The following is a 24,136-nucleotide window of genomic DNA, read 5'->3' as shown; positions in this document are numbered from 1 at the left end:
ATGGTATAACCCTTCTTTCTTTATGTCAACTCACAGAAAAACTTATTAATTTTCAAAAACCAAAAAAACACACTGCTGTCAAGTCAATTTTGATTCTCAGCAACACTGTAAGGCAGAGTAGCACTGCCTCATAGAGTTTCCAAGGCTGTATATCTTGACGAAAGGAAACTGTCATATCTTTCTCCTGTAGAGAGGAAGTGGGTTCAAAGCATTAACCTTTCAATTAGCAGTGGAGCATTTTAAGCACTGCACCACTAGGACACCCTTATTAATGTTCATATTAATATAATTCACTCTATTTGTTTTAAAAGGAAATAAATTTTACATGCTGGGATTAGTCTATACTAGACTGAGGACCCGAAGAAAATCATTGATAACAGAAGGGAATAAAGGCACTTTGAGAGTAAAGCTATGGCAGAAGAGAACAGGTAGAATAGAGAGGAGATCGGTGAATGAGGAAGTAGTGCTTTCTATTCTATTTTCTCTGTGAAGAATCAGCATGTATGAAAAATTTACCAACATGACCATCATGATGGAATTCTTGCTCATGGGATTCCCTGTTGACTGGGTGATAGAGACACTCCATGCAGCACTATTCTTCCTCATTTACCTGGCACCACTAATTGGAAACCTCCTTATTTTCACCCTCACCGTCATAGACCAGCACCTCCAAACCCCTATGTATTTCTTCCTGAAGAATTTGTCCTTAATTGATATCTTCTACATCTCTATCACTGTCCCTAAGTCCATCAAGAATTCCCTAACGAACAGTTATTCCATCTCCTTCCTGGGATGTGCGTTACAGCTTTTTCTTGTTATTTTTTTCAGAGGCACAGAGCTTGCCCTCCTTGTAGTCATGTCCTATGACTGCTATGTTGCCCTCTGCCATCCTCTGCACTATGAGACCCTTATGAATAGATGTGCCTGTTTGTAGATGGTGACTGCATTGTGGCTCAGTGGATGTGGCTATGGAGCCATTCATGTAGCAGGTACACTCTCTGTCAATTTCTGTGGGCCCAACGTAGTGCATAGGATCTTCCGTGATGTCCCATCACTGCTTATACTCCCTTGTTCTGGGGAGCATATTTTAGAATATGCATTTATCATTGTTAGCTCCTTTTTTTTTTTTTTTTTGGTATGTTTTATTTTAATGGTTGTTTCTTATATTCACATTTTTTCCACCTTTCTCAGAATCCCATCTGCAAATGGCAGAGTGAAAACTTTATCCATCTGCATGCCCCACCTCACTGTGGAGACATTGTTCCTCTTTTCAGGGATTATTACATATTTAGAAAAAAATTTCAACTCTTCATCTTCACCAAAAATGTTGATATCTGTGCTTTATACTGTATTACCACCCACTCTTAATTCATCTATAGCCTGAGAAACAAGGACATGCAGATGGCCCTAGAAAAATTGATAGCTGGCAAAATATTGCGAATATTTCATGGATTTACATATGCAAAAATAATTTAAATGTATGATTTGGCTGATGGTAAGTATTTCAAAATGAAAAGATACTTTTATTCTCCTACTGCTAGTTATAGAATGTGACAATATGCTGTCTAACAGAATACCAGGTCAAAATTTTATCATATCATTTGTTGTATAGTGAATGAGTAGCTTGGAAACTTTCAGTTCAATGGCTCTATTTCTGATATTGATCTCAGGGGGAAATTCTGAATGCCTTACATTCATTGTCAGTGTTTCCTAATACTCTGAAATTTTGCGACCTTTTGGGGGGTAGTCTTGCAAAATAGAATGTTTTACTGTAAGTCCTGGAATACAGTTTATTTTTAAAGTTTCTGTAGTTAAAATAAAGATGTGGGACTCTTTATAACCTGTCTTTAGGAGTTCTACTTGTTTATGCTAATTAAATATTTAATTGTGGGATTCATAGTAGAATCACCAGAGAGTGGTCAAATTGCTATGGTCACTGGTCACTTGGGTATTAAGAATGTCCAAAAATGGTGATGACAACATTCTTATAAAAAGCCAAATTTCAGAATAAGATCTCACCAGAAATATTTGTATTGTTGCTAATAAACACAGAATACCACAATCTTGAAGTAATTTTGTACAAGTCTCTGATGTACACATATTTATCACTCCAGTTCTCATTTTCCTTATTCAATCAAAAGAAAAAAAAAAAAAAAACCCATTGCCATGGAATTGATTCCGACTCCTAGTGACCCTGTAAAACAGAGTAGAACTGCTCCCCAGGGTTTCCAAGTCCGTAATCTTTACAGAAAATAGACTGCCACAGCTTTCTCCTGGGGAGTGACTGGTAGGTTCCAGCTACCAATTGAGCACTTTAATTAGCCACTGTACCACCAGGGCTCCTGATGGTTCTTTCCTAATTCAAGATTCTTCCACAAATTTTCCGTCAGTCTTTCATTTTTCCTTTCTTCTGTTGTTCCTTCTTCCATCGCTTCTTTCATTCCTTCCTTTTTTATGTCCTTTATTGTCTTTTTCTCTTTCACCCCTTTGTCCCTTTTTTTCCTTTCTTTTCCACTTTAAGAATAGATTCATTTTTCTTGTCTCCATTTTCACTCCTCCATGTCATTTTACATTTCTTCCTACTCAGATTACCTTACTCAGATTACCTTACTACGTACCTAAAAAATACTTCTACCTTCTTTGTTGTGACTTTGGAGTGGAAATGACCACTGCTGCCTCTGTGTACAAGTGCTGTACACATTGTGACCTGCTCCAGTAGATGAGATTGGTCTGAACTTAGTTTTATTCATGTATGACAATACATTCCTTATTTTTTTTTCTTTCAATTTCTCTGTATTTTAATGTTAACTTTTTAAAAGACCCCTCAAGAGGAATATTATACCACAAATACTGAAATTCCATGTTCCTTCCCTTAGATACATATGATGCTTTTGTATCCTTAAATTCTAATTTTACACTTAGTACAATTCACACTCTTAGTCACCACTGGTCTTCCCACTAAACATTCTCCTCTGTAGGTCAGTTAATCATCTCTCCATCTTTCCATTAATCTGAGTGTGATTCTCATTCATTTGTCTTTCTCTCTTAATAACTCAGCAAATCCTTTTCTGTCTGTTCTCCAGGATTTCACCATTTCTTACAAATTACACTGATGCCACCCTGAGTCACATCTCTATGACCTGTCATTTAGACTGTGTCTACATCCACAACCTGGTCTACCTGCTTCCTCCCTCACCTGCCTTCTGGCTGTCCTCAGTGAAGCAGCTCAGTTGATTTGTAGGATCAACATTAACTGCACCTCAGCTTACACCCTGGACAAGCTAGAGTCGTCCCACTGTTCTATAAAGTTCTCCATCAGCTATGCTTTACTTATGTAATAGTCCTAAATTTTCCCACCCATCGCCCCCTTCAAGTCCCAGTGCCCACTTTGTTCCTGCTTCAGGTACTTTTGGCTGTGGATGCTCCTTCTGGTAGGAATGTTCCTCCAGATATCTGCCCAGCTACATCCCCATTCTTCCAAATTATGGTTTTAGAAAATGCTGAGTGAACCAATCAGTCTCTCTCTATTTCTCTTTCAATCTATGTCTGTATGGGTGTGTGTTTGTTTGTGACCTATAATAAAACATGTTGTTAGCTGCTGTTAACTCAGTCCCTGACCCATGACAAAGCCACACATAATGTAAAGAAACACTGTCTGGTCCTGTGTCATCTCCATGATTGGTTGTGGATCAAACCATCGTGATTCACAGGGTTTTTACTGGTTGATTTTTTGAAGTAGTTTATCATACCTTTCTTCCTCATCTGGCTTAGTCTGGATGCTCCTCTGACACCTGTTGAACCTTTTTAGCAACACACAAGCATCCACTGACAAGTGGGTAATGACTGCCCTTGGGGAGCATTAACTGGGAACTGAGTCCAGGTCTTTGGCATGGAAGATAGGAATTCTACTACTCGACCACCACTGCATATTGTAAAATGTGGTTACTACAAATTAAAGTGAAAGCGCGGATTGAAGACTTGAGTGACCTAACACACACTGTAGTCAGTTCTCTTGTGTAGAGATATGTGGCTTCACTGCAGGGTAAATCCAGAATTAGTCTGATGTTCTAAACAGGTTTAGACTAGGTTCATCTCCTATATGTTTCCTTCAAGTGAAAGTTTTCTGTGGGTTTGGTTTTCTGTTTGTGTACAGCTGCTTTTATCATAATCATGATATTGAGGGATAGGGGAGATCATACTGAATCTTCAGCTATATAGTGAAAGATTAATAAATACAATTTAAATATATTTTATACTGTTTTGTAAGGGGCTTTTCTTAACTCCTGTAAATATCCTCTAAACATTGTCATTGATTCATAGGAATTATTATTTGATTAATGAGCCTTTTATTATTATATATCTTCTATATACACTTAAATACTACACCCATGTTTTAAATGTTTTAGTGTACTATTATATAGATTTGTATTGTTTTATAATAATATAAATGACATCAACTGAAATACCAAACTACAGAAAATCATATAATTAAGTTAACCTATATTTTAACCAGTATAGGTAACATTATGTATCAATATACTTTCTTGAAATAGAGGATATAGTCACTTTCTATATTGTATTCTACAGATATATCAGATCGTTATAATCCTTAACCTGTTCTTATAAATACAGATTGTCTCTAGCTTATTGCCCTTAGAAATAAGTATTTAATTAACTCATTAATGTATATCTTTTTTATGTGTATGATTATAATTAGAACTGATACTTAAAATAGAACATCCAGGCCAAAGGATGTCAATTGTTTATTTGAATGACTTTTAACATGTGAAAAAAAGTGGCTCCTAGAGCCTCATACCAGTTTTCTCTTTTTCCTGTGTGTAAGAATATTTGCTTATATTTCTAAAACCCATCAAATTATACACTTAAAATGAGTGGATTTTATGACACACAAATTATACCTTACTAAAGCTAATTTCAAAAAAATGCTTATTATAGAACAATATTAAAAACAACCTGATGCGCATCAATATGAGTTTGGCTAATAAATTCCGACCAATCTTTACAATCCAGCAATAGTAACAATTACTAATATAGTTCCTTTATTGTTATGAAAACATCCATGATATTTTTTAATAATTGATTTTATTGTTTTACTTGTTGTTGAGAACATACACAGTAAAAACACGCACCAACACGACTCTACATGTACGTTTTTCCTCCCATATAAACATACACTCACTGCCTCCTAAGGTTCCTATCTAACCTTTCCAGTTGCTGTTATCAGTTTGATTCCGTATAGCTAGATCTTGAAAGGACATAATGCTCAAGGCAGACATTCTTTACTAGTTGAACTATTGTTTGGTTTTAAGAAGACTTAAGGGGATATTTTTGGTTTAGGTTTAAAGATTATCTTAGGGCACTAGTTTTTGGGATCTCACGTCAATTTTCACCACTACCAACAGGGTACGAGGGTGTCTGTCTCACCCTTTTTAACCAGCTTTAGAATCACCAATTTTGAAATCTCTTTTATTTTCATACATGAAAATTGCCAACGTATTATGACATTAGTATTGAATTTAAATATTTTCCATTTGTACATTTCACTTGTGTGGTTTTGTTTATACGTTTTATGCTCAGGTTCTTTTTCTATCTTTTCTTTGAAAGTCAGTTTTCCTTTTTCTTACAATTTTGCATGAAATATTTATATATTAAACATAATCACATTATATCAGATGAAATATTTTCCCTTTGTATTTTCCGAGTGACTTTTCTATATGATATGCGTTCATAAATGTAAATTAATTTTAAGAATCAACTATAGCTTTCTAAAATGCTTTTTTCAAATCGATTAAATATCTGCCTCCAAGCATTTTTTAGGACTTACTCATAACTTTGACCTTTGGAATTCATGAAGACATATCTAATTTACATCACACACAAATTAGTAGAAATTTAGAAATAGTCCAAAAATGATTTTTTTTTAAACCTTGATGGCTAGCAGTTCAGTCAGCTATTTTAGGATACAGAGTCTAGAGTCCAAAATCAAACCCATTGCCACTGAGTAAATTCTGACTCATAGCAACTCTATAGCACAGCTAGAACTGCCCCATCCAGTTTCCAAAGCCATAAATCTTATGGAAGCAGACTGCCACATCTTTCTCCCACTGAGTGCCTGATGGGTTTGAACTGTTGACTTTTTGCTTAACAACCAAGTGCTTAGCACTTTGCAACCCGGGCTCCTTCGAGTCTAGGAGAAATACCTGTTTTTTCTCTATTACTTTCAAGTTTATTTTTATTATTGTAAAAATATTAAATAATCAAACATTAAAAGTAGTAAGCACATATGGGAACACAGACAGTCAGGAGATGGAACAGAGAAAACGTGCAGTGGTGGTGAGGGGAGGAGGAAAGTGTGAAAATAAAGAAAGCAAGGGTCTCACCATATGTGCCCCCAGTTTGCATCCTGGAGCCCCCTCCTCCCTCCTGCTGTTTGCTGTTCTCAGGTCCTATTTGCTCCATGGCCAGCCAAGATTACTCACATGGCGGAAATAAGATCACAGACTCAGAAATTTAGGGGAAAGATCACTGCTGTTTACTGAGGATCTGGGATAACGAAGAAAAGAGGACAGTATCCATCGGGAAGGAGCTGGAGCCTAATGCAGCTTAATTTACCTGCCACTGCTCTTTTGATATAGCTATTAACGTTCCATCACCTTAATACAGTCAATCATTTGTATAAAAGTTGATTATGGGTTGTTTGGGTTGTGTTAGCCACCAAACATGTCATGTATAAGGAATGGGGCTTTATTTCTTGTTTTCTAACCCATTTAATGTCCTTCTCTTGCCTCATTTCACTGATTATAACCTCCAATACAGTATTTTAATAAAAGTAATGATGGTGCTTAATCCTGTGTGTTCCCTATTTTAAAGAAAATAATCTAACAATTCTTCATCTTATTGTTGGTTTTTGGAGACAAACATTATCAAGGAAAGGATGTTTTGTTGACATTGTGTTAGTAAAGTGTGTTGGATTTTTTCATTGCGTTTTCTGCTCTGAATGCCATGATAATTTTTTTCCTTTTTTAATCTATATGTACACAAAATTAAATCACAAACATATCAAATCTAAATAAAATATTTTAAACATTCTAAACATTGACCGAATATATGGTATATGCATGCATGCATGTATATGTGTTGTTGGTGTTAGGTGCCATTGAGTTGATTCTGACTCATAGTGACCTCGTGAAACAGAATAGAACTGCTCCATAGGGTTTTTATTGCTATAATCTTTACAGAAACAGATCACCAGGTCTTTCTCCTGTGGAGCTACTTGATGGGTTCGAATCTCTAACCTGTCAATTAACAACCAACTGCTTAACAATTTCACAACCAGGGCTCTTTGTAAGTATATACATAGACATGTACATATATAGACATGTACATATATAGGCATATACATATATAAAAACATAAATATATACATATATATGTATGTATAAAACCAACCCATTGCCATCAGAGTAGAATTTCTTCACTTCCCCATGGGATATTCAAGGCTGTGAATTTTTACAGTGTAGACTGCTACATCTTTCTCCCTTGGAGCAGCCAGTGGACTTTAACTGTCAACTTTTCTGTTGGCAGCCAAGTGCTTAACCACAGCACCACCCGAGGTCCTCTGCATATATATAAAACCAAAGCAAACCCTTTGCCGTTGAGTTGATTTTAACTCATAGCTACCCTATAGGACAGAGTAGAACTACCCCATAGAGTTTCCAAGGAGTGCCTGGTGGATTCGAACTGCCAACCTTTTGGTTAGCAGCCATAGCACTTAACCACTACATCACCAGGGTTTCCCTGTATGTTGTCGCTGTTAGGTGCTGTCAAGTCGGTTCCGACTCATAGAGACCCTATGTACCACAGAACAAAACACAGCCCAGTCCTGTGCCATCCTTACAATCGTTGTTATGCTTGAGACCATTGTTGCAGCCACTGCGTCAAGCCATCTCTTTGAGGGTATTCCTATTTTCCGCTGACCCTGTACTTTACCGAGCATGATGTCCTAGTGTATAAAGCTAAACAAACAAAAAACTCAGTGCCATCTACTTAATTCCAACTCATAGGGATCCTATAACACAGAATAGATGTGTCCCATAGGGTTTCCAAGGAACAGTTATTGGATTGGAACTGCTGACTTTTTTTGGTTAGCAAACATAGCTTTTAACTACCGCATAAGACGTGTATATATAGATATGTGTATAAAATAAATGTGTATATATATATATACATATGTAGTATATATGTGTGTGTGCATATATATATGTATATATATATATATATAGTCCCTAGGTGGTGCAAATGCTAATTGGAAGCCCACCTTGAAGTGCCTCAGAAGAAAGTCCTGGTGACCTACTTCTGAAAAGTCAGCCATTGAAAACCCTAAGGAGCATAGTTCTGCTCTGACACACATGGGGTCACAAGGAATCAGGATTGACTCAATGGCAACTGGTCTAATTTGGATGTACGGTGAAACCTGTAAGAGCCGGGACTCGACAGGACTGCCTTGTTTTTTCAGGTCTTGCAGGTTTTCTGACTTCGACAAAGTGCAGCCTTACCACTTTTCCATTGCTTGTTTTAGTGGAAAATAGTTGAGATTTCCTTCTCCGACAGGTTTCTGCCTTACACAGTTTCTGGCTTTGGCAGGTTTTACTATATCTCTGTCTCTATCTCTAGATCCAGATCCAGGTCTAGATCTAGATCTATATATGGTATGTGTACATATAAATATATGTATATATACAAATATTACACATACATATATTTATATAATTCAATAAAAAGACAAATGCCTAGGGTCTTAAAAGCTTGCAAGTGGCCAGCCAAGTTACAGCAATTGGTCTCTATTTGCCTGGAGCAGCAGAAAAAGAGGGAGAGTCAGAAATAGGAGGAAGAAATGGAATGTGTACCTAATTCTTCCATGAACAAATGCCTCCTTTGCCATAAGACCAGGAGAATTGGATGGTGCTCAGCTTCCATTACTGAACATTTTGATCCAAGATTCCATGGAAGAGTCCTTATCAAAAGGGGGAAAATTCAGAATAGAAGTCCAAATTCTCATCCATATCAGATTTTCTGGGGCCATTGAGGATGGATGAAACCCTGAAAATGTTTCCCTAAGACAATCTTTAAATCTTCAACCAAAAATATCCCCCAAAGTCTTATTTAACCTGAACAATAAGTTAGCTTATTTAATAAAGAATGTTTCCTTTGAACATCATGCCCTTTTGAAGTACTATCTATACAGGATCAAATTGACAACAGCAACTCAAACGTTCAGATAGGAAGCTTACAGGCAGTGAATTCATGTTATTGGGGGAGAAAAATTCAGAAATGGAGAGTGAGAATGGTTGCGCAGAATGAAATCAATGTCACTGAATTGTACATGTAGAAATTGTTGAATTGGTGTATGGTTTACTGTGTATACTCTCAACAGCAATAAAAAATGAAATGCATGTGTATACACACACACTCATGTGTGTAATTTATTAATACCAAAATACTCTTAGCCAAAAACGACATCCTAAATTGTTATAATTGGAGGATGCAATTTGGAATAATAATGTGATTTCATTTTCGGTAGTGAAATTCACAAATATTTAACGTATATTAAAAAGTTTTGTTGTGAGAGATATGGGTTAATGGAAAACACTTAAAGACTTGGTAAAAGTATACCTTTGCAAACATTTTGGGAAGCATGAACATAATATACCCAATCATCAGTAAATTATCAAATCGTATCAATTATCAAAGTGTACTATATCAATTAAACTGCAAGAAATATTCCTAAACAACCACATACACATGTGCACAGAGGATGTAATTGCAATTATGTTAATCAAAAGTTTGCTTGTAAAGAGAAGACAAGATTTTCAAATATTGAATACCAATGCCGTGGAATAATAAGGAGCATTGGTGGTATAATGGTTAAGTGCTAGGCTGCTAATTGAAAGATTGGTGGCTCAAATCGACCCAGCCACTCTGTGGGAGAAAGACTTGGCCATCTGCTTCTGTAAAGATTGCAGCCAAGAAAACCTTATTGGTACAGTTTTACCCTGTCACACAGGGTCACTGAATTGAAATCGACTCAAAGGCACCCGACCACAGCAAAAAAACAAAACAAAACATAAAAACAAAACGCCATGAAGAATATTGCTGTGTGTGAAAACTGGATCGCTGAACCATGCATGGTGAATGTCATAAGATGTATTTATATATGTATATATGTATGCCAAGTAATAAATATAGATTTTTGAGGGAAACATTCCCAAAAGTGCAACTCTAGTTCTTCCTGGGAAGAAATTGTCCAATGAGTCTCTCCAGGCACGTTTACATTAATTGAGGTTTTCCTACATTGCTTTATTTTACACAGATAATATTTTCATAGATAAAAAAAAATTATAGATACTAGTGTTAAAATGACAAAAACAAAACAACAACGAAAAAAGCAGAGCTAAGGAACAATAAAACAAAACACTTTTTACCTAATACGTTTTCCTAAATATAAATTTCAATACTTGAGTTCAAATATTCTATTTTCTATTAAAAAGTTAGTATCATAACTCATTAATGAGTAGAAAGAAACGAAATGAACATATTCATAGAGTTGTTGTATATTCTCATCACAGAAAACCCCTAGGGGCATTTGAGTTCCCCTTTAGTGTGGTCCTAAGTCCTGGTGTTCACGGTCCTTAGAGCCTAAATTCCACCTCAATTATACTGCGGTGACCTCACATGACGTGAACAGGCAATTAACCTTGAACTAAAGCCTAAGGCAGAGGGGGAGGGGAACCTGAAACTCAGAAGGCTCACAGGACTGGTAAGGTAATTAAGCAGCCTTGGTGACGGAACACCCCGCCATTCGAGAATGAAAGTGTCTGTTGACGCCAGACACGGAATTGCCCTTCGCTTCGTGGTTTTTTTCCACATGTATAAGAACCCATACAGTGAAGAAATGGAAGAGAAAAAATGTCCCCCATCCTACTCCTACTGTGCCTACTGGGGTCTTTCCACTTCATGCCTGACTGCCAGTAGTAACCAAAGGAAAGATAAATCTCTGTGAATTTTGATAACTTTGATATATTTTGATAAATTTTCTCAATTCTTCTGTTGTCCTCAGAAAGAGGAAATTTTAACATCATCATCTGTATCCATGGAAGAAACCTATGCTAACTGGTGAGGCTATTTGTTTCTGGAGAGAAACAATGAGAGAATGTTCTGAGAATCCAAGTGTCTCTTGACCACCCCACTGAATGTGCAGACCACACTTGTTTTGTTTAAATGAAAGCTGGGGTAGGGCGGGAGGGGAGGGAGAAAAATTGTAACAAATGATACCTTTGTAAATGCGAGAGTGAGGAAGTAGTGGACGTTGACAAACTCACTGTATCGTCTCAGGCAAGACCACTGTCATGGTTGTAGCTTACAGGGAGAGAGAAGATGTTCCTTCCCAGCAGCCGTTACCCTCTACTTGCTAGTAGTTAGGTGAGAAGTGACAATCCGGACATGGCAAATTTTACTAAAAACCTTTCTATTTGACATCAACTAGAAAAGATGCCATCCTAGTGTGATACTAAAGTAGGCCTTTTCCACTATTCTGCCTAGGACCTTCTTTGTGTAATTTTTAACCACCTTCATAAACCTATGCTTTTCTTTTTATTTTATTATATTTTATTTTTCATGAAGGTCAAGAGCAATGTTTATCAAATGACTTCTGGAAGCAGTCAGTAGAAAAGAGAAAGGTTGTGTTAATCACTTTACATGCAGAATATATCCTAAACCCCGTACCTGTAAAACCAAACCTGTTGTCATCTAGTTGATTCTGACTCATAACAACCCTGTAGGACACAGTAGATCTACCCCATAGGGTTTCCAAGGGAAGCAGGCTATCTCATCTTGCTCCCGTGGAGCTGGTGGGTTAGCACCATCAACCTTTGAGTTAGCAGCAGAGCACTTAACCACTGTGCCACCAGGGCTGAAAACCCCTACGCCCGCCCAGTAATCTCCTAAGGCATGGGAGGTGATAAAACATTTCTTGCTTCCTGAACAGATGCACTTTCTTGAATCCTCTGCCTCTTTCTAAACTGTGTTTAATGCCAATCATATTTCAATTTGCTCTAATATCACAAGAAAAAAAAAAACTACAGTTGCACATAAATACATTCATACTCATGGCAACCCCATTCATGTTAGGGTTGAACTATTCTCCATAGAATTTTCAATGGCTGGTTTATTGGAAGTAGATTATCAAGTTTTTCTTCTGAGGTAGCTTTCGGTATACTCAAACCACTAGCCTTTTGGGTAGCAGCCCAGCACATTAACTTCTTCCATTTACAATAAGAAAACGGAGCTATACTGTATAATGCTATTTTCCTGGAACTTTTCTGATAAACTTCACTCCAAACAGAATCCAGCCAAGTTAAGGGCTAAGCAAAGGCGAATATAACCAGAAGATCCAGGCTGCTGAGTTCATATCTGAGTGTAATAATTATCAGTGTTATCTTTATTTCCACAGACAAGAATCAGCATGCCTGAGAAACGAGCCAACACAACCATCATAATGGAATTCTTGCTCGTGGGATTCCCTGATGACTGGATGCTACAGAGAATGTATGCCACCCTCTTCTTCCTCATTTACCTCACAGCACTGATGGGGAACCTCCTCATTATCACCCTCACCACCACTGATGGGCGTCTCCATTCTCCCATGTATTTCTTCCTGAAGAATTTGTCCTTGATTGATATCTGCTACATCTCTGTCACTGTCCCCAAGTCCGTCGTGAACTCTCTGACTAAGAGTCATTCTATCTCCTTCCTAGGATGTGCCTCACAAATTTTTTTTTTAATTTTTTTTGCTGGCACAGAGTATGCCCTCCTTATAGTCATGTCCTATGACCGCTATACTGCCATCTGCCATCCTTTGCACTATGAGACCACTATGAATATAGGCGCCTGTGTGCAGATGGTGACTGCATCGTGGCTCAGCGGGTGTGTCTATGGATCTATCCATGCAGCAGGTACATTCTCTGTCGATTTCTGTGGACCTAAAATAGTGCACCAGTTCTTCTGTGACGTTCCATCACTGCTTACACTTGCTTGTCCTGGGGAACAAATTCTAGAATATGCATTTATAATTGCCAGCTTTTCGTTTGCCTTTTTATGCTTCCTTTTCATAATTACCTCATATATTCATGTTTTCTCAGCTGTCTTAAGGATTTCATCTGCTCAAGGCAAGTTCAAAACTGTCTCCACCTGCATGCCCCACCTCACTGTGGTGATCTTGTTCCTCTTTTCTGGCCTTGTTACACATTTAGGTACAAACTACAAATCTACATCATCACTGAATCTGCTCATGTCTGTATTATACTCTATGTTACCTCCCATCTTGAATCCTGTTATATATAGCCTGAGGAATGAGGATATGAAGTTAGCCCTAGGCAAATTACTGGGTGGTAAAATGTTGCCAAAGACATAAATATTCTGCTATCTTTAAAATATTTGGAGTGCATTTTCTCTTAAGTCAAAAGAAGTTTTTAAAATGTATTTTGACCATCTATACCTTTGGAACACAAAAAAATATCTTCAAGTTTAAAAATTCTCCTCCATATTGACTTGGGACAGCCTTATCACTTTGAGAATAGGAGTAAGGAGAATCCTTTGGCTGTCTTACTATTCTACACATTTCTCTTATCATCATAATTTTTCTTATTTTAGAATTTAAAAATAATTAGTTTCACCCACTTGAGTTTTTCGAATTGTTATATTCAAAATAGACACATTTAAAATTTATAAAAATAGTTACGTAGCTACAATCATAAGGTGTCCTCATGGTGCAATGATTAAGCACTCAGCTGCTAACTGGAAGGTCACAGGTTTGAATTCACCAACTGCTCCACAAGAGAAAAAAACTGGAGATCTGATCTTGTAAAGCTTATAGTTTAGAAAACCCTTGGGACAGTTCTGCTATGTCACGTTGGGTAGCTATGAGTTGCAATCAATTTCAAGGCACACAACAGCTACAATCACAGGTCAATCATAATCCATAAAGATGGTGATTAAAATAAATAAATAAATAACAGTTACCATCAAGTCAATCTGACTCAAGTTGACCCCATGTGTGTCAGAGTAGGAGTGTGCTCTGTAAGATTTTCAAATACTAATTTTTCAGAAGTAGATTACCAAGCCTTCCTTCTCTGGTGCCTCTGGGTAAATTTGAACCTCCAAACTTTTGGTTAGCAGTGGAGCACTAAACGTTTCCATTAACTAAGTGTTCCTCTTACCCCATAAACAGTATTAAATGCTCCAGGCTTCATGAAGTTAGAAACTCTTTCTTCTATTTCTCTATTTATTTACCTCCTCTTTCTCTCACTATATCCACTCTCCTGTCCTGCTTTTGATGAAATTAGAATAAGATAGATGGCTTCTATCTATGTTTATCTTAGCCAACTGAAATGAGTTCTCAAAAATGGACTGTGTTCTTTCTCTGGAATATGTTCTTCCCCCAAAACCCAGCCAAGATCCCTGATGGCTCCATTGGTGGCTATCTGTTCATTTAATTTTCTCATCTTCACTGTTTTTAAGAAATTAGTTATATTGCGAAGTATTTGTTGTAGAATAATATCAGGTTACATTTTTATTAAAATAGTTGATATTAATTTTCTTATTGAATAAAATTAACATTATTTTCTTCAATACTATAAAAATGTATATGTGAAAAATAACTGTGGTCTTTTAAGGAAATGAACCCTGTCTTAATTGTTTTTTACTCAAGATCAGCACTGACCAATAGACATGTAATACAAAACACATTCATAATTTTAAATTTTCTAGCTGCTAGCTAGAAACCCTACTGGCACAGTGGCAAAAGCACTGGGCTGCTAACTGAAAGGTCACCAGTTCTACTATGCAGGAGAAAGATGTGCAGACTAGAAAACCCTATGGGGCAGTTCTACTCTGTCCTGTAGTGTCGTTACGAGTCGTAATGAACTTGGCAGCAGTTGTTTTTTTTTTTTTAATTTTTAGTGCCCTTAAAAAAAACCCAAACCCATTGCCATTGAGCCAATTCTGACCCTACAGGACGAGTAGAACTGCCACACAGGGTTTCCGAGGAGCGCCTGGTGGATTCAAACTGCTGGCCTTTTGGTTAGTAGCTGAATTCTTAACCATCACACCACCAGGGTTTCCAGATTTTTTGTAGCTAGCTAAAAAAAAAAAAAAGATGTGAAGTCAATCTTTGTTGATTTATTGATTTAAACAAATATAAAAATATTATTATTTTAGCATGCAATGCATACAAAATTATTTGAGAGATTTTGTATATTTTTCATACTAATTCTTTCAGTGACACAAGTTACATCAATCATTTTTGTTGGATGAAGGATGTACCCAAAAGTTAACATCACTCTAATTTTGATCGCCTAAATACAACATTGCAATCAATTCTTATTTTATTATTATGATTCCTATATATTTACCTCCCTCTGTTTTTCTATTTACTTATTTTATCCTTCTGCATTCTTAAATGCACAGTCTTTTAGTATTGTTTTCAGCTGTAATGGTTGCTTCTTTTGCACCAAGCAAACTCTTTTTGTAAGATTACTTTTTAAAAATAATTTGAAAGTTAATATGAATTATGAGAAAATTTTTGCATTCAGAAGTTTGTAGGGTTAAGCTTATTTAATTTGAAGGGTTTAATCAAATCAATTCAGGAGACTGTAATATTCAGCAAAAACAGGAAAAGCAGATGGAATAAATATGTGATTTTGCTTTTAACAACCTCAAAATTAAGAAGAGGCAATACCATGCTAAAGTTCAGTAAGGTGAAGTCAAAAATCCAGTGCCCAGCTGCAACCCTAGGGCACGGTCAATATTAGAGGATGGTTTTTTTTTTTTTTTTTTGGTTTGGAAGGGCTGAGAAAAGCGATAACTTCTGTACTGTATTCAAGGAAGCATGAAGATACCAGGGATGCATGAGCACAAATTGCAGAAGGGAAGTAGCTAGGGACTGGCTCTCATCAGCCTGCTTTAACGACCTAAGACATTGGTTTAATTGGAATGTGTTAAGACGGGATGCTTCTTAGCAGGACATTTCCTGAGAACAGGCTGAGAGACAGCAGTGAGCATTTGCAGGACCAGATAGAAAGTTATTTCATTTCTACAGAGGAAAGTTGTGCTTTTTTTGCAGGCAGTATCCCACCTCCCTCTTCTCTTGGGTACTACTGATAGAGAAATGCTGGGATTTTATTTTCTGACTTCCATACCTCATAGATGCTTTAAATAAATAAACAACAACAAAAAACTCATGTGACTTTATGTCTTGTATTCAATTTTATGTAATATTCTCTGATCTTGTAGATAACCAATTTTCTGTTTTTCACACCATGAGTTGCATATCTAATTCAAAGAACACAATATTTATTTATTGATACTCATTTTACCTCCTTCTAAAATGCCTGTTTTCATACAAATTTCTTGGTTAAAGAGTCATTCCCTCCTTTATTTATTTTAATCTCCTAGACGCTTTACGTAGGCTCTCTGGCTAACTTCCTAGGTTGTGTTCTTTGAGGTTAACTTGCTGCTTGGGATAGATTCCAATGCACGAAATGGTTTTACTTAGTCACTGGGCTGTATCCATCCACTGTGAGTGTGGAGATAAATAGGACATCATTTGGGACTTGCATACACCAGTGATTCCTGCGATTTCAAATATTCTGGATGGTTTAAAGTTTATTTTCTATTAGCTTCCTTACTTCACCAAGAAATGTGCCTATAGCAAATTCTTTGAGGGTGGCAGGGCTTTTAAGTGTCATGAATGGCTTTTCCCATGCAAATCTGTGACAGAGTATCCTTTGGTATTGCTTCTTGGGCTACCCAGTCCAATTTTTCTGGTAGTTGAGGGATAAGTAACAATTTTACAGGCTGACTCTTCTTGTTTCTGGATTAACTGAGCTATCAATTTCTCTTTCCACATTTTCCTGAAACAGTTGTTACAGCAGCAAACACAACAAAAGAAATTGTGGCATTTCTGAATAAAAATTTAAATGTTTATTACATAAAAAACATGGAGACTTTATGAATAAAACTAGAAAATCTGATAAAGATATTAAAATGATACTTTGAATATTCTAGGGAAAATAATAATTTCCTATTGTATATGTTTGACACAGTTGAAATTGATAACAAATATAAATGTTACAATATTTGATCTTGTGGTGCTGAATTTCAACTGGAACATGAAACAAGAAGGAACAGCTCTGAACAGCAGAAAGTAATTATTCTCCTATACAGAATTTCACAGATGACAAAAATAAAATCACGTTTTATTGGGAAAATAAATGACTACTCAGTAAATGACACTAGGATAAATAGCCTAATTATTAGGGAACATTGAAAGATACTTCATTCCATACATATCCCATAAAATTTAGGACAATTGAAAAATGAAATACAATAAATTAAGCTAAAGTACAAGGAGAAAGAAACTTAGAATAATATTTTCTCATTTTATTATATAGGATAACTTTCTAGAAAAAATTAAGTAAATAAAAAGAACAGATCATAAAGTCACATCAGATAAATAAAAAGTACTCATTTAAAATATAAACAAGATGAAAGAACACATGACTTATTAGAAAATATTTACAATATATATTGATGACACATTGTCAATGTAAACAGACAATGCACATGAGCATCATGTAATTCATTGTTAGCGGAAAGAAGGTCATAGGGGATGTTCATGCAGTGGGATGAGGCTGAAAATATGGCCTTGGAAATTGTATAACAAAGTGTTGTTGAGGTTTTAGGGACATTATAAGTAAAATTCCTTCTCATCTCCAGGGTTCAAAACATATTTGGAGATAACTTCAGAAATCAAATCAATGGAGAGGAAAATGTCACTGATAAAGTATAAGGTGGAAGGCAGGGCTGTGGCGTGTGACTTGTTAAGTCAGTACTGTCTCTGAACTAACCCGCCCACTAACATAGATGTTGGAAAACAGTCATGATTGGGTCTAGAGTGCAAACAAGAGACCCAGGATTACTATGAAGAGAGGGGGGGGAAAAAACAGCACTAGCAGCTTTTCTAATACATCAGCTATAGAAAATCAAACATTTGTCCAATGTTATCACTGATCAGGTATTTCACCCTGGGTGGTGAAAATGGTTAATGTTCTTGACTGCTAACAGAAAGATTGGGGATTCAAGTTCGCCCAGAGGCCTCTCATAAGAATGGCCTGGTGACCTACTTCTGAAAGACCACAACAATTGAAAATCCTACGGAGCACAGTTTTACTTGAAACACATGGGGTTGCCATGAGTCAGAGTTGGCTGGACAACAAGTGGTTTGGTTTTAGGGAGAAGTGAATGGGGCATGAAGCAAGTTCCCACAGTTTTTATTAAGAAGTAACTCCTCCTCATTGAAACACAAGACAAAGGTTTAAGTGATTCCTCCCCACCAGTATTTCACAGCCATCTGTCCGTAGACTGAAGGGTTCATGCTGGGCACCAGGGCCATGGCTGTCCACCTCTTGAGAGAAACAACCATCTTTCTATCAGGCTGTCTTATTCTTACATTCATGAGGTTGATCCCCCTTATTATCACAGGTGTTCTGAGTATCATTCTGGGATTTCAGGTTGTTCTTTCAATTTTGAAAATAACAAGCAATCAGTTCTTACTCATAGTGATCATATAGGACAGAGTAGAACTGCCCCCTTAGGTTTCCAAGCCTGTAATCTTTATGGAAGTCAAGCGGCTGGTGGGTTCACACTGTTGACCCTTTGGTTAGCAGGCAAGCACCTAACCACCATACAACCAGAATTCTTATTTAGAACATGCTGTTGTTATTGTTAGGTGCTGTCGAATTGGTTCTGACTCATAGCGACCCTATAGACAGAGTAGAACAGTTCTGTAAGTTTTCCAAGGAGTGGCTGGTGGATTTGAACTGCTGACTTATTGGTTAGCAGCCAGGCTCTTAACCACTAGACCATCAGGGGTCCAGTTTGAACACAGACCACTCAAAAAAGGGACTCATTGTCACTTACATGACCGTAAAGTCTCTAATGCACCAAAAGGTGAAAACTTACTCAATATTGTATTCAACTCCTTAATGTTGTCCAGTCTCTTTATCCATATTAAATATTCCAATTTTCTGCGATGAAGTTATATGTCTTGAAAAAAGCACCAATTTAGTCCCGGGAGAGACATAATTCATTGCAACTGTATTATCAGTATCTCAGAGAGCAGCAAGATACACAAAGACGAAAACCCCTTTCACTTAATTGCAAAATAAGTCTTCTAATGTATTATCATGTTTGATGTCAGTTAGAGAGCTCGTCATGCCTTAGAAATTGGTGGATTCTATCTGCTTCTATTGCCTGGACTGCTTCTCATTTGGAATAAGAGTAATTCTTTCAGGGATTCACAGGTTAGTTTACTTCCAAACACCCCATAAGCTAATATTACCAGTCATACAAAAATATCACACTATTGGTCCCTGCATACCAAATATAGGGCACATGGAATGACTTTGGGTAAATGGAATGGAATGTTCTCTGGTTACAGTAATAGTAATAAAGGTACCAGAGATACCTCTTCTGGATTTCAGCCTTGCTAGAATGACATGATTTTAGAGTTCATGACCTATGAATCTGACCAAGAGTTCACAATTGATCATTTCTTAACTGCTACTTTCTTTAATCAGGCTTCTCTCCATTGCACAGACTCGTGAACTCTGCTTGCCTCCTGTCTGACCAAGCACTGAAAAAATAATATGTGCTCCCCCCACCACTTATTAGCTTCTTTTTTTTTTTTTTAGGAACCAGCTGACCACAGAGAAACTCTTGTCCTTTTGGAATCCATTGGTTATTTCTCATTGTTTGTCAGGCTTCTCCTTAAAAATTCTGCAAACCTCAGCTTGCCTCTCCTTATCCTATGATAGAAGTCTTCTTCTGTTTGATTTTGAATCACCTGCAAATTAATGAAATCAGACCGTTGTCACAATTGTCTTTCTTTATGAATAAAACCTCTCCTTAAATAAGTCCAGATTTGTTTTTATTTGACAAACTTAAAGTCATTTGGAACACTTTCCCTATCCAAATTTTGATTATAACCAACATGTGCCATGTCTGGGGAAAAACAATCACCTACCCCATTACCATTATCTCTAGAGAGGGTAAATGAATTATTCCTTCCTTGCTCTTAAAACCCTGGTGGTGTAGTGGGTAAGAGCTATCTATGGCTACTAACCAAAAGGACAGCGGTTTGAATCTACCAGCTACTCCTTGGAAACTGTATTGGGCAGTTCTCCTCTGTCCTTAGGTTCACTATGAGTCAGAATCAACTTGACAGCAATAGGTTTGATTTTTTTTGTTTTTGGTTTGGAAAATTTTCAAAAGATGGGCAAGCATTTGACCCTACTTTATTTCTGATGCTTTCTTTTTTATTTTCTGCATACTTACCACTTTTTAATGCCTTCTTTCCCTTCCAGGCCTGTGCTTCCAGGCTTGCAAGACAGAGTTTATAGAAAACTTCTGAATTTTCATGGCTTTGTGAGTCATTTACTTCCTTCAGAAAGGCTCAGTAGTTTCTCATTCCGAGCCCCTTTCTTTTTTGCTACATGTTTTAGTGCTTAGCATTACTTCCTGACCCAGACTTTTTGTTCCTCCATCTATACATTTTGTCTTGTATGGCTTCTCTTAGCAAGAGACACAAAATCTGAGTTCTACTTCTTAGACAGCATATACTCTTCAAACAATCTTGCCAATTTCCCTTCAAGATAATGGTTTCAAGGTTGATACATGTTACATGTATCAGCACTTCATTCTTATTTATTGCCAAATAATCCAGTTTATGTACATACCACTTATATTAACTAATCATTAGTTGATGAACCATTTCTACATGTATAATTCAGTGACATTGGTTACATTCTTCACGTTGTGCCACCATTCTCGGTATCCTTTTCCACATTATTCCACCAGCATTATCTCAAACTCCCTACCCTCTAAGCTTATCATTCCAACCTTTCAAGTTGCCATTCTCAATTTATCTCACACGGATACTCCTTTAAAGGAGCACAGTGCTGTTTACCTGATTATATTCCACTGTCCTTTGGAAGAATAAGCTGCTAATTATTACACTTTAATTTTGATTATTAGACGCATAGCAGCCACATGCTCTTTATGAACAATTGATATGGACAGTGTAGAATGTGCAGATACTTCTAGGGTTCTATTCATTCTTTAAAGATAGGTCATACCTGATCTGCTTCATGTGAAGCCTTAGTGAAAATGTCAGTGATCCAGTTCTGATCTATCATATGTGCAAGATGTATTTCACTGCCCTAGGCAACCAAATGATGCATTATTCCAGCCTGCTCTTAAAGACTATCTTAATATAATTAGTTTAAAGTTATAGTTTATAAGATGTAACTTTTCCTGAGGCTACTCTGGTGACCTTAAAATGTCCCTCAAAACACAATAGAATCAATTCAAGAACCAACAAAATAGGCAGGTTCTGAGGATGTAAGTGAATGTAGTAAGTGTCATTTTTCTTAAGTTTCTGCAGACAAAAATTAGCATGCCTCAGAAAGTAGCCAACAGAATTCTCGCTCATGGGAATTTCTGATGACTTGATGTTACAGAAACTGTATGCAGCCCTCTTCTTCCTCATTTACCTGACAGCACTGATGGGGAACCTCTTCATAGTCACCCTCACCATCTGTGACCGGCACCTCTAAGCCCCGTGTATTTCTTCCTGAAGAATTTGTCCTTAATTGACATGTGCTATATCTCTGTCACTGTCCCCAAGTCCATCATGAACTCTGACTACCAGCTATTCAATTTCCTTCCTAGGATGTGCCTCATGGGATTTTTTTTTGTAATGTTTTTTCGTGGGCACAGAGTATGCCCTCCTTATAGTCATATCCTATGACTGCTATGGTGCCAGCTGCCATCCTCTGCACTATGAGACTGTTATGAATAGAGGTGTCTGTGTGCAGATGGGGTGCAGCGGATGTGTCTATGGATCTATTCATGCAGCAGGTACACTCTCTGTCAACTTCTGTGGGCCCAACGTAGTTCATCAGTTTTTCTGTGATATTCCATCATTGTTTACACTCGCTTGTTCTGGGGAGCATATTTTAGAACATGCATTTATCATTGCTGGCTGTTGTTTTGCTTTTGTGTGTTTCATTTTAATGGTTGTTTCCTATGTTCACATTTTCTCATCTGTCTTAAGGATCCCATTCACTCAAGGAAGGTACAAAACTGTCTCCACCTGCATGTCCCACCTCACTGTGGTGACCTTGTTTCTTTCTTCTGGATTTATGGGGTACTAGGTTCAGCCTCTGAATCCCCATCCTCAGTGAACCTCTTTATGTCTGTGTTATACTCCTTGTTATCTCCTACTCTGAATCCTGTCGTTTACAGTTTGAGAAACAGGAACATAAAGATTGCCCTTAGCAAAATCCTCCATGGAAAAATGGCCTTAAAGAATGTAAATGTCTTAAATATTAATGATTTTAATATTTACTAATGTGTATCAGATTATTTGGTTTACAGGAATCTATTTAAGGAAGGCTGGTGGTGCAACGGTTAAGCTCTTGGATGCTAACCAAAAGTGACTTACAGGTCACCATGAGTCAGAATCAACTCAACGGCACACAACAGCAACAATATTCAAAAATAGACATGTATTATCTCTTTTTTGCTGCTGCATAGAACGACACATTTTATAGCATTAGATGGGCCTCCGTGCCTGAAAAGTGTCTTAGCAACTTCTAATTCACTGGAAATCTTCCAAGCATTATGTTCTCATCAACAGGACCCAGGTTTGGGGTAATATTGTTCATTTCACATTCATCTTCACCAACACCATTCACTTGCCTAGTTGGGACAATTTTACGGGAGCTTAAAAATTTGCATGTTTTAAAATAGTATCCCATTTCATTCTTTCAGTAGTTAAAATGAAGATGAGTAATTTCAGATTTGTAGATTAATTTTCTCTTTGTATTGACAAGGACATTATTTATGAGCTCAGAGTTTTATAATAAACATTAATTCTCCAGTTGTGGCTTTCCAGATATTACACTCAAAACACTCTTTGAGAGAATTTGTGAACAGAGTCTATTGGTAAGAGATGTCATTGGTCAATCACATAATGACAATTTTTAGATTAGTGGTACAGAACGGTCAAATTGCATAACTGTCATTACACAGTCCAATCCAAGAAAGAATACGTAACGCCAAAACATACTGGAGTAACGTAAGTATGAGAAACCACAATTCTGTCATCCCCACACTTTGTATTCTTAAATTTTAAACTTTAAGAAACATGTATTTATAAGTTGAAATAAATCTACTTGTTGTTAGGTCATTAGTTGCTGTTATGGCTGTTCAAGATCAGAGTGACCCTAAGTACAACATACCCAAACATTGCCTGGTCCTGCCCCATCCTGACACCTGTTGCTATGTTTAAGCCCACTGTGTCATCCACTTTGTCAGTCCGTCTCATTGAGGGTCTTCCTCTTTTTTGCTGACCCTCTACCAAGAGTGATGCCCTTCTCCAGGAACTGGTCCCTCCTGGTAACATGTCTACAGTATATGAGACAAAGTTTTGCCATCCTGGCTTCCAAGGAGCACTCTGGCTGCGCTTCATCCAAGACAGATTTGTTTGTTCTCCTGGCATTCCGTGGTATATTCAATACTCTTTGCCAAGAGCGTAATTGAAATGCATCAATTGTTTTTCAGTCTTCCTTATTCCTTGTCCAGCTTTCACATACATATGAAGTGACTGAAAATACCATGGCTTGGGTCAGGGGAACATTAGTCCTCAAAGTGACATCTTTGCTTCCTCATACTTTAAAGAGGTCTTTTGCAGTGGATTTGCCCAATGCAATACATTGTTTGATTTCTTGACTGTTGCTTCCATGGGTATTGATTGTGGATCCAAGTAAAAGGACATGCTCAACAGCTTCAATATATTCTCTGTTTACCATGATGTTGGTTATAGTGAGGATATTTGTGAGGATTTTTTTTTTCTTTTTACTTCAAGGTTCAATCCATACTGAAGGCTGTAGTCTTTGATCTTCATCAGTCAGTGCTTCGAGTCCTGTTCACTTGC

At 37.1% G+C, this 24,136-nt stretch overlaps 1 protein-coding gene and 2 pseudogenes across 1 annotated transcript; all 3 read left to right on the top strand.

Moving 5' to 3' along the window:
* The first annotated feature begins 520 nt into the window (after nucleotides 1-520).
* Nucleotides 521-1,476, top strand: LOC126067745 (olfactory receptor 14A16-like; annotated as a pseudogene).
* Nucleotides 1,477-12,541: 11,065 nt separating this feature from the next.
* LOC126067741 (olfactory receptor 14A16-like) lies at nucleotides 12,542-13,489 on the top strand. Its single transcript, XM_049869922.1, has one exon. The coding sequence runs from the start codon at nucleotides 12,542-12,544 to the stop codon at nucleotides 13,487-13,489; it is 948 nt and encodes a 315-aa protein (XP_049725879.1).
* A 3,757-nt stretch (nucleotides 13,490-17,246) lies between these two features.
* On the top strand, nucleotides 17,247-22,549 carry LOC126067736 (olfactory receptor 14A16-like; annotated as a pseudogene).
* Nucleotides 22,550-24,136: the final 1,587 nt, after the last annotated feature.

The sequence above is a fragment of the Elephas maximus genome, chromosome 2 (genome assembly GCF_024166365.1).
Source record: "Elephas maximus indicus isolate mEleMax1 chromosome 2, mEleMax1 primary haplotype, whole genome shotgun sequence".
Taxonomy (NCBI): Eukaryota; Metazoa; Chordata; class Mammalia; order Proboscidea; family Elephantidae; genus Elephas; species Elephas maximus.
The sequence above is the reverse complement of the archived record's forward strand: the minus strand, read 5'-3'. Positions and strand labels throughout refer to the sequence as shown.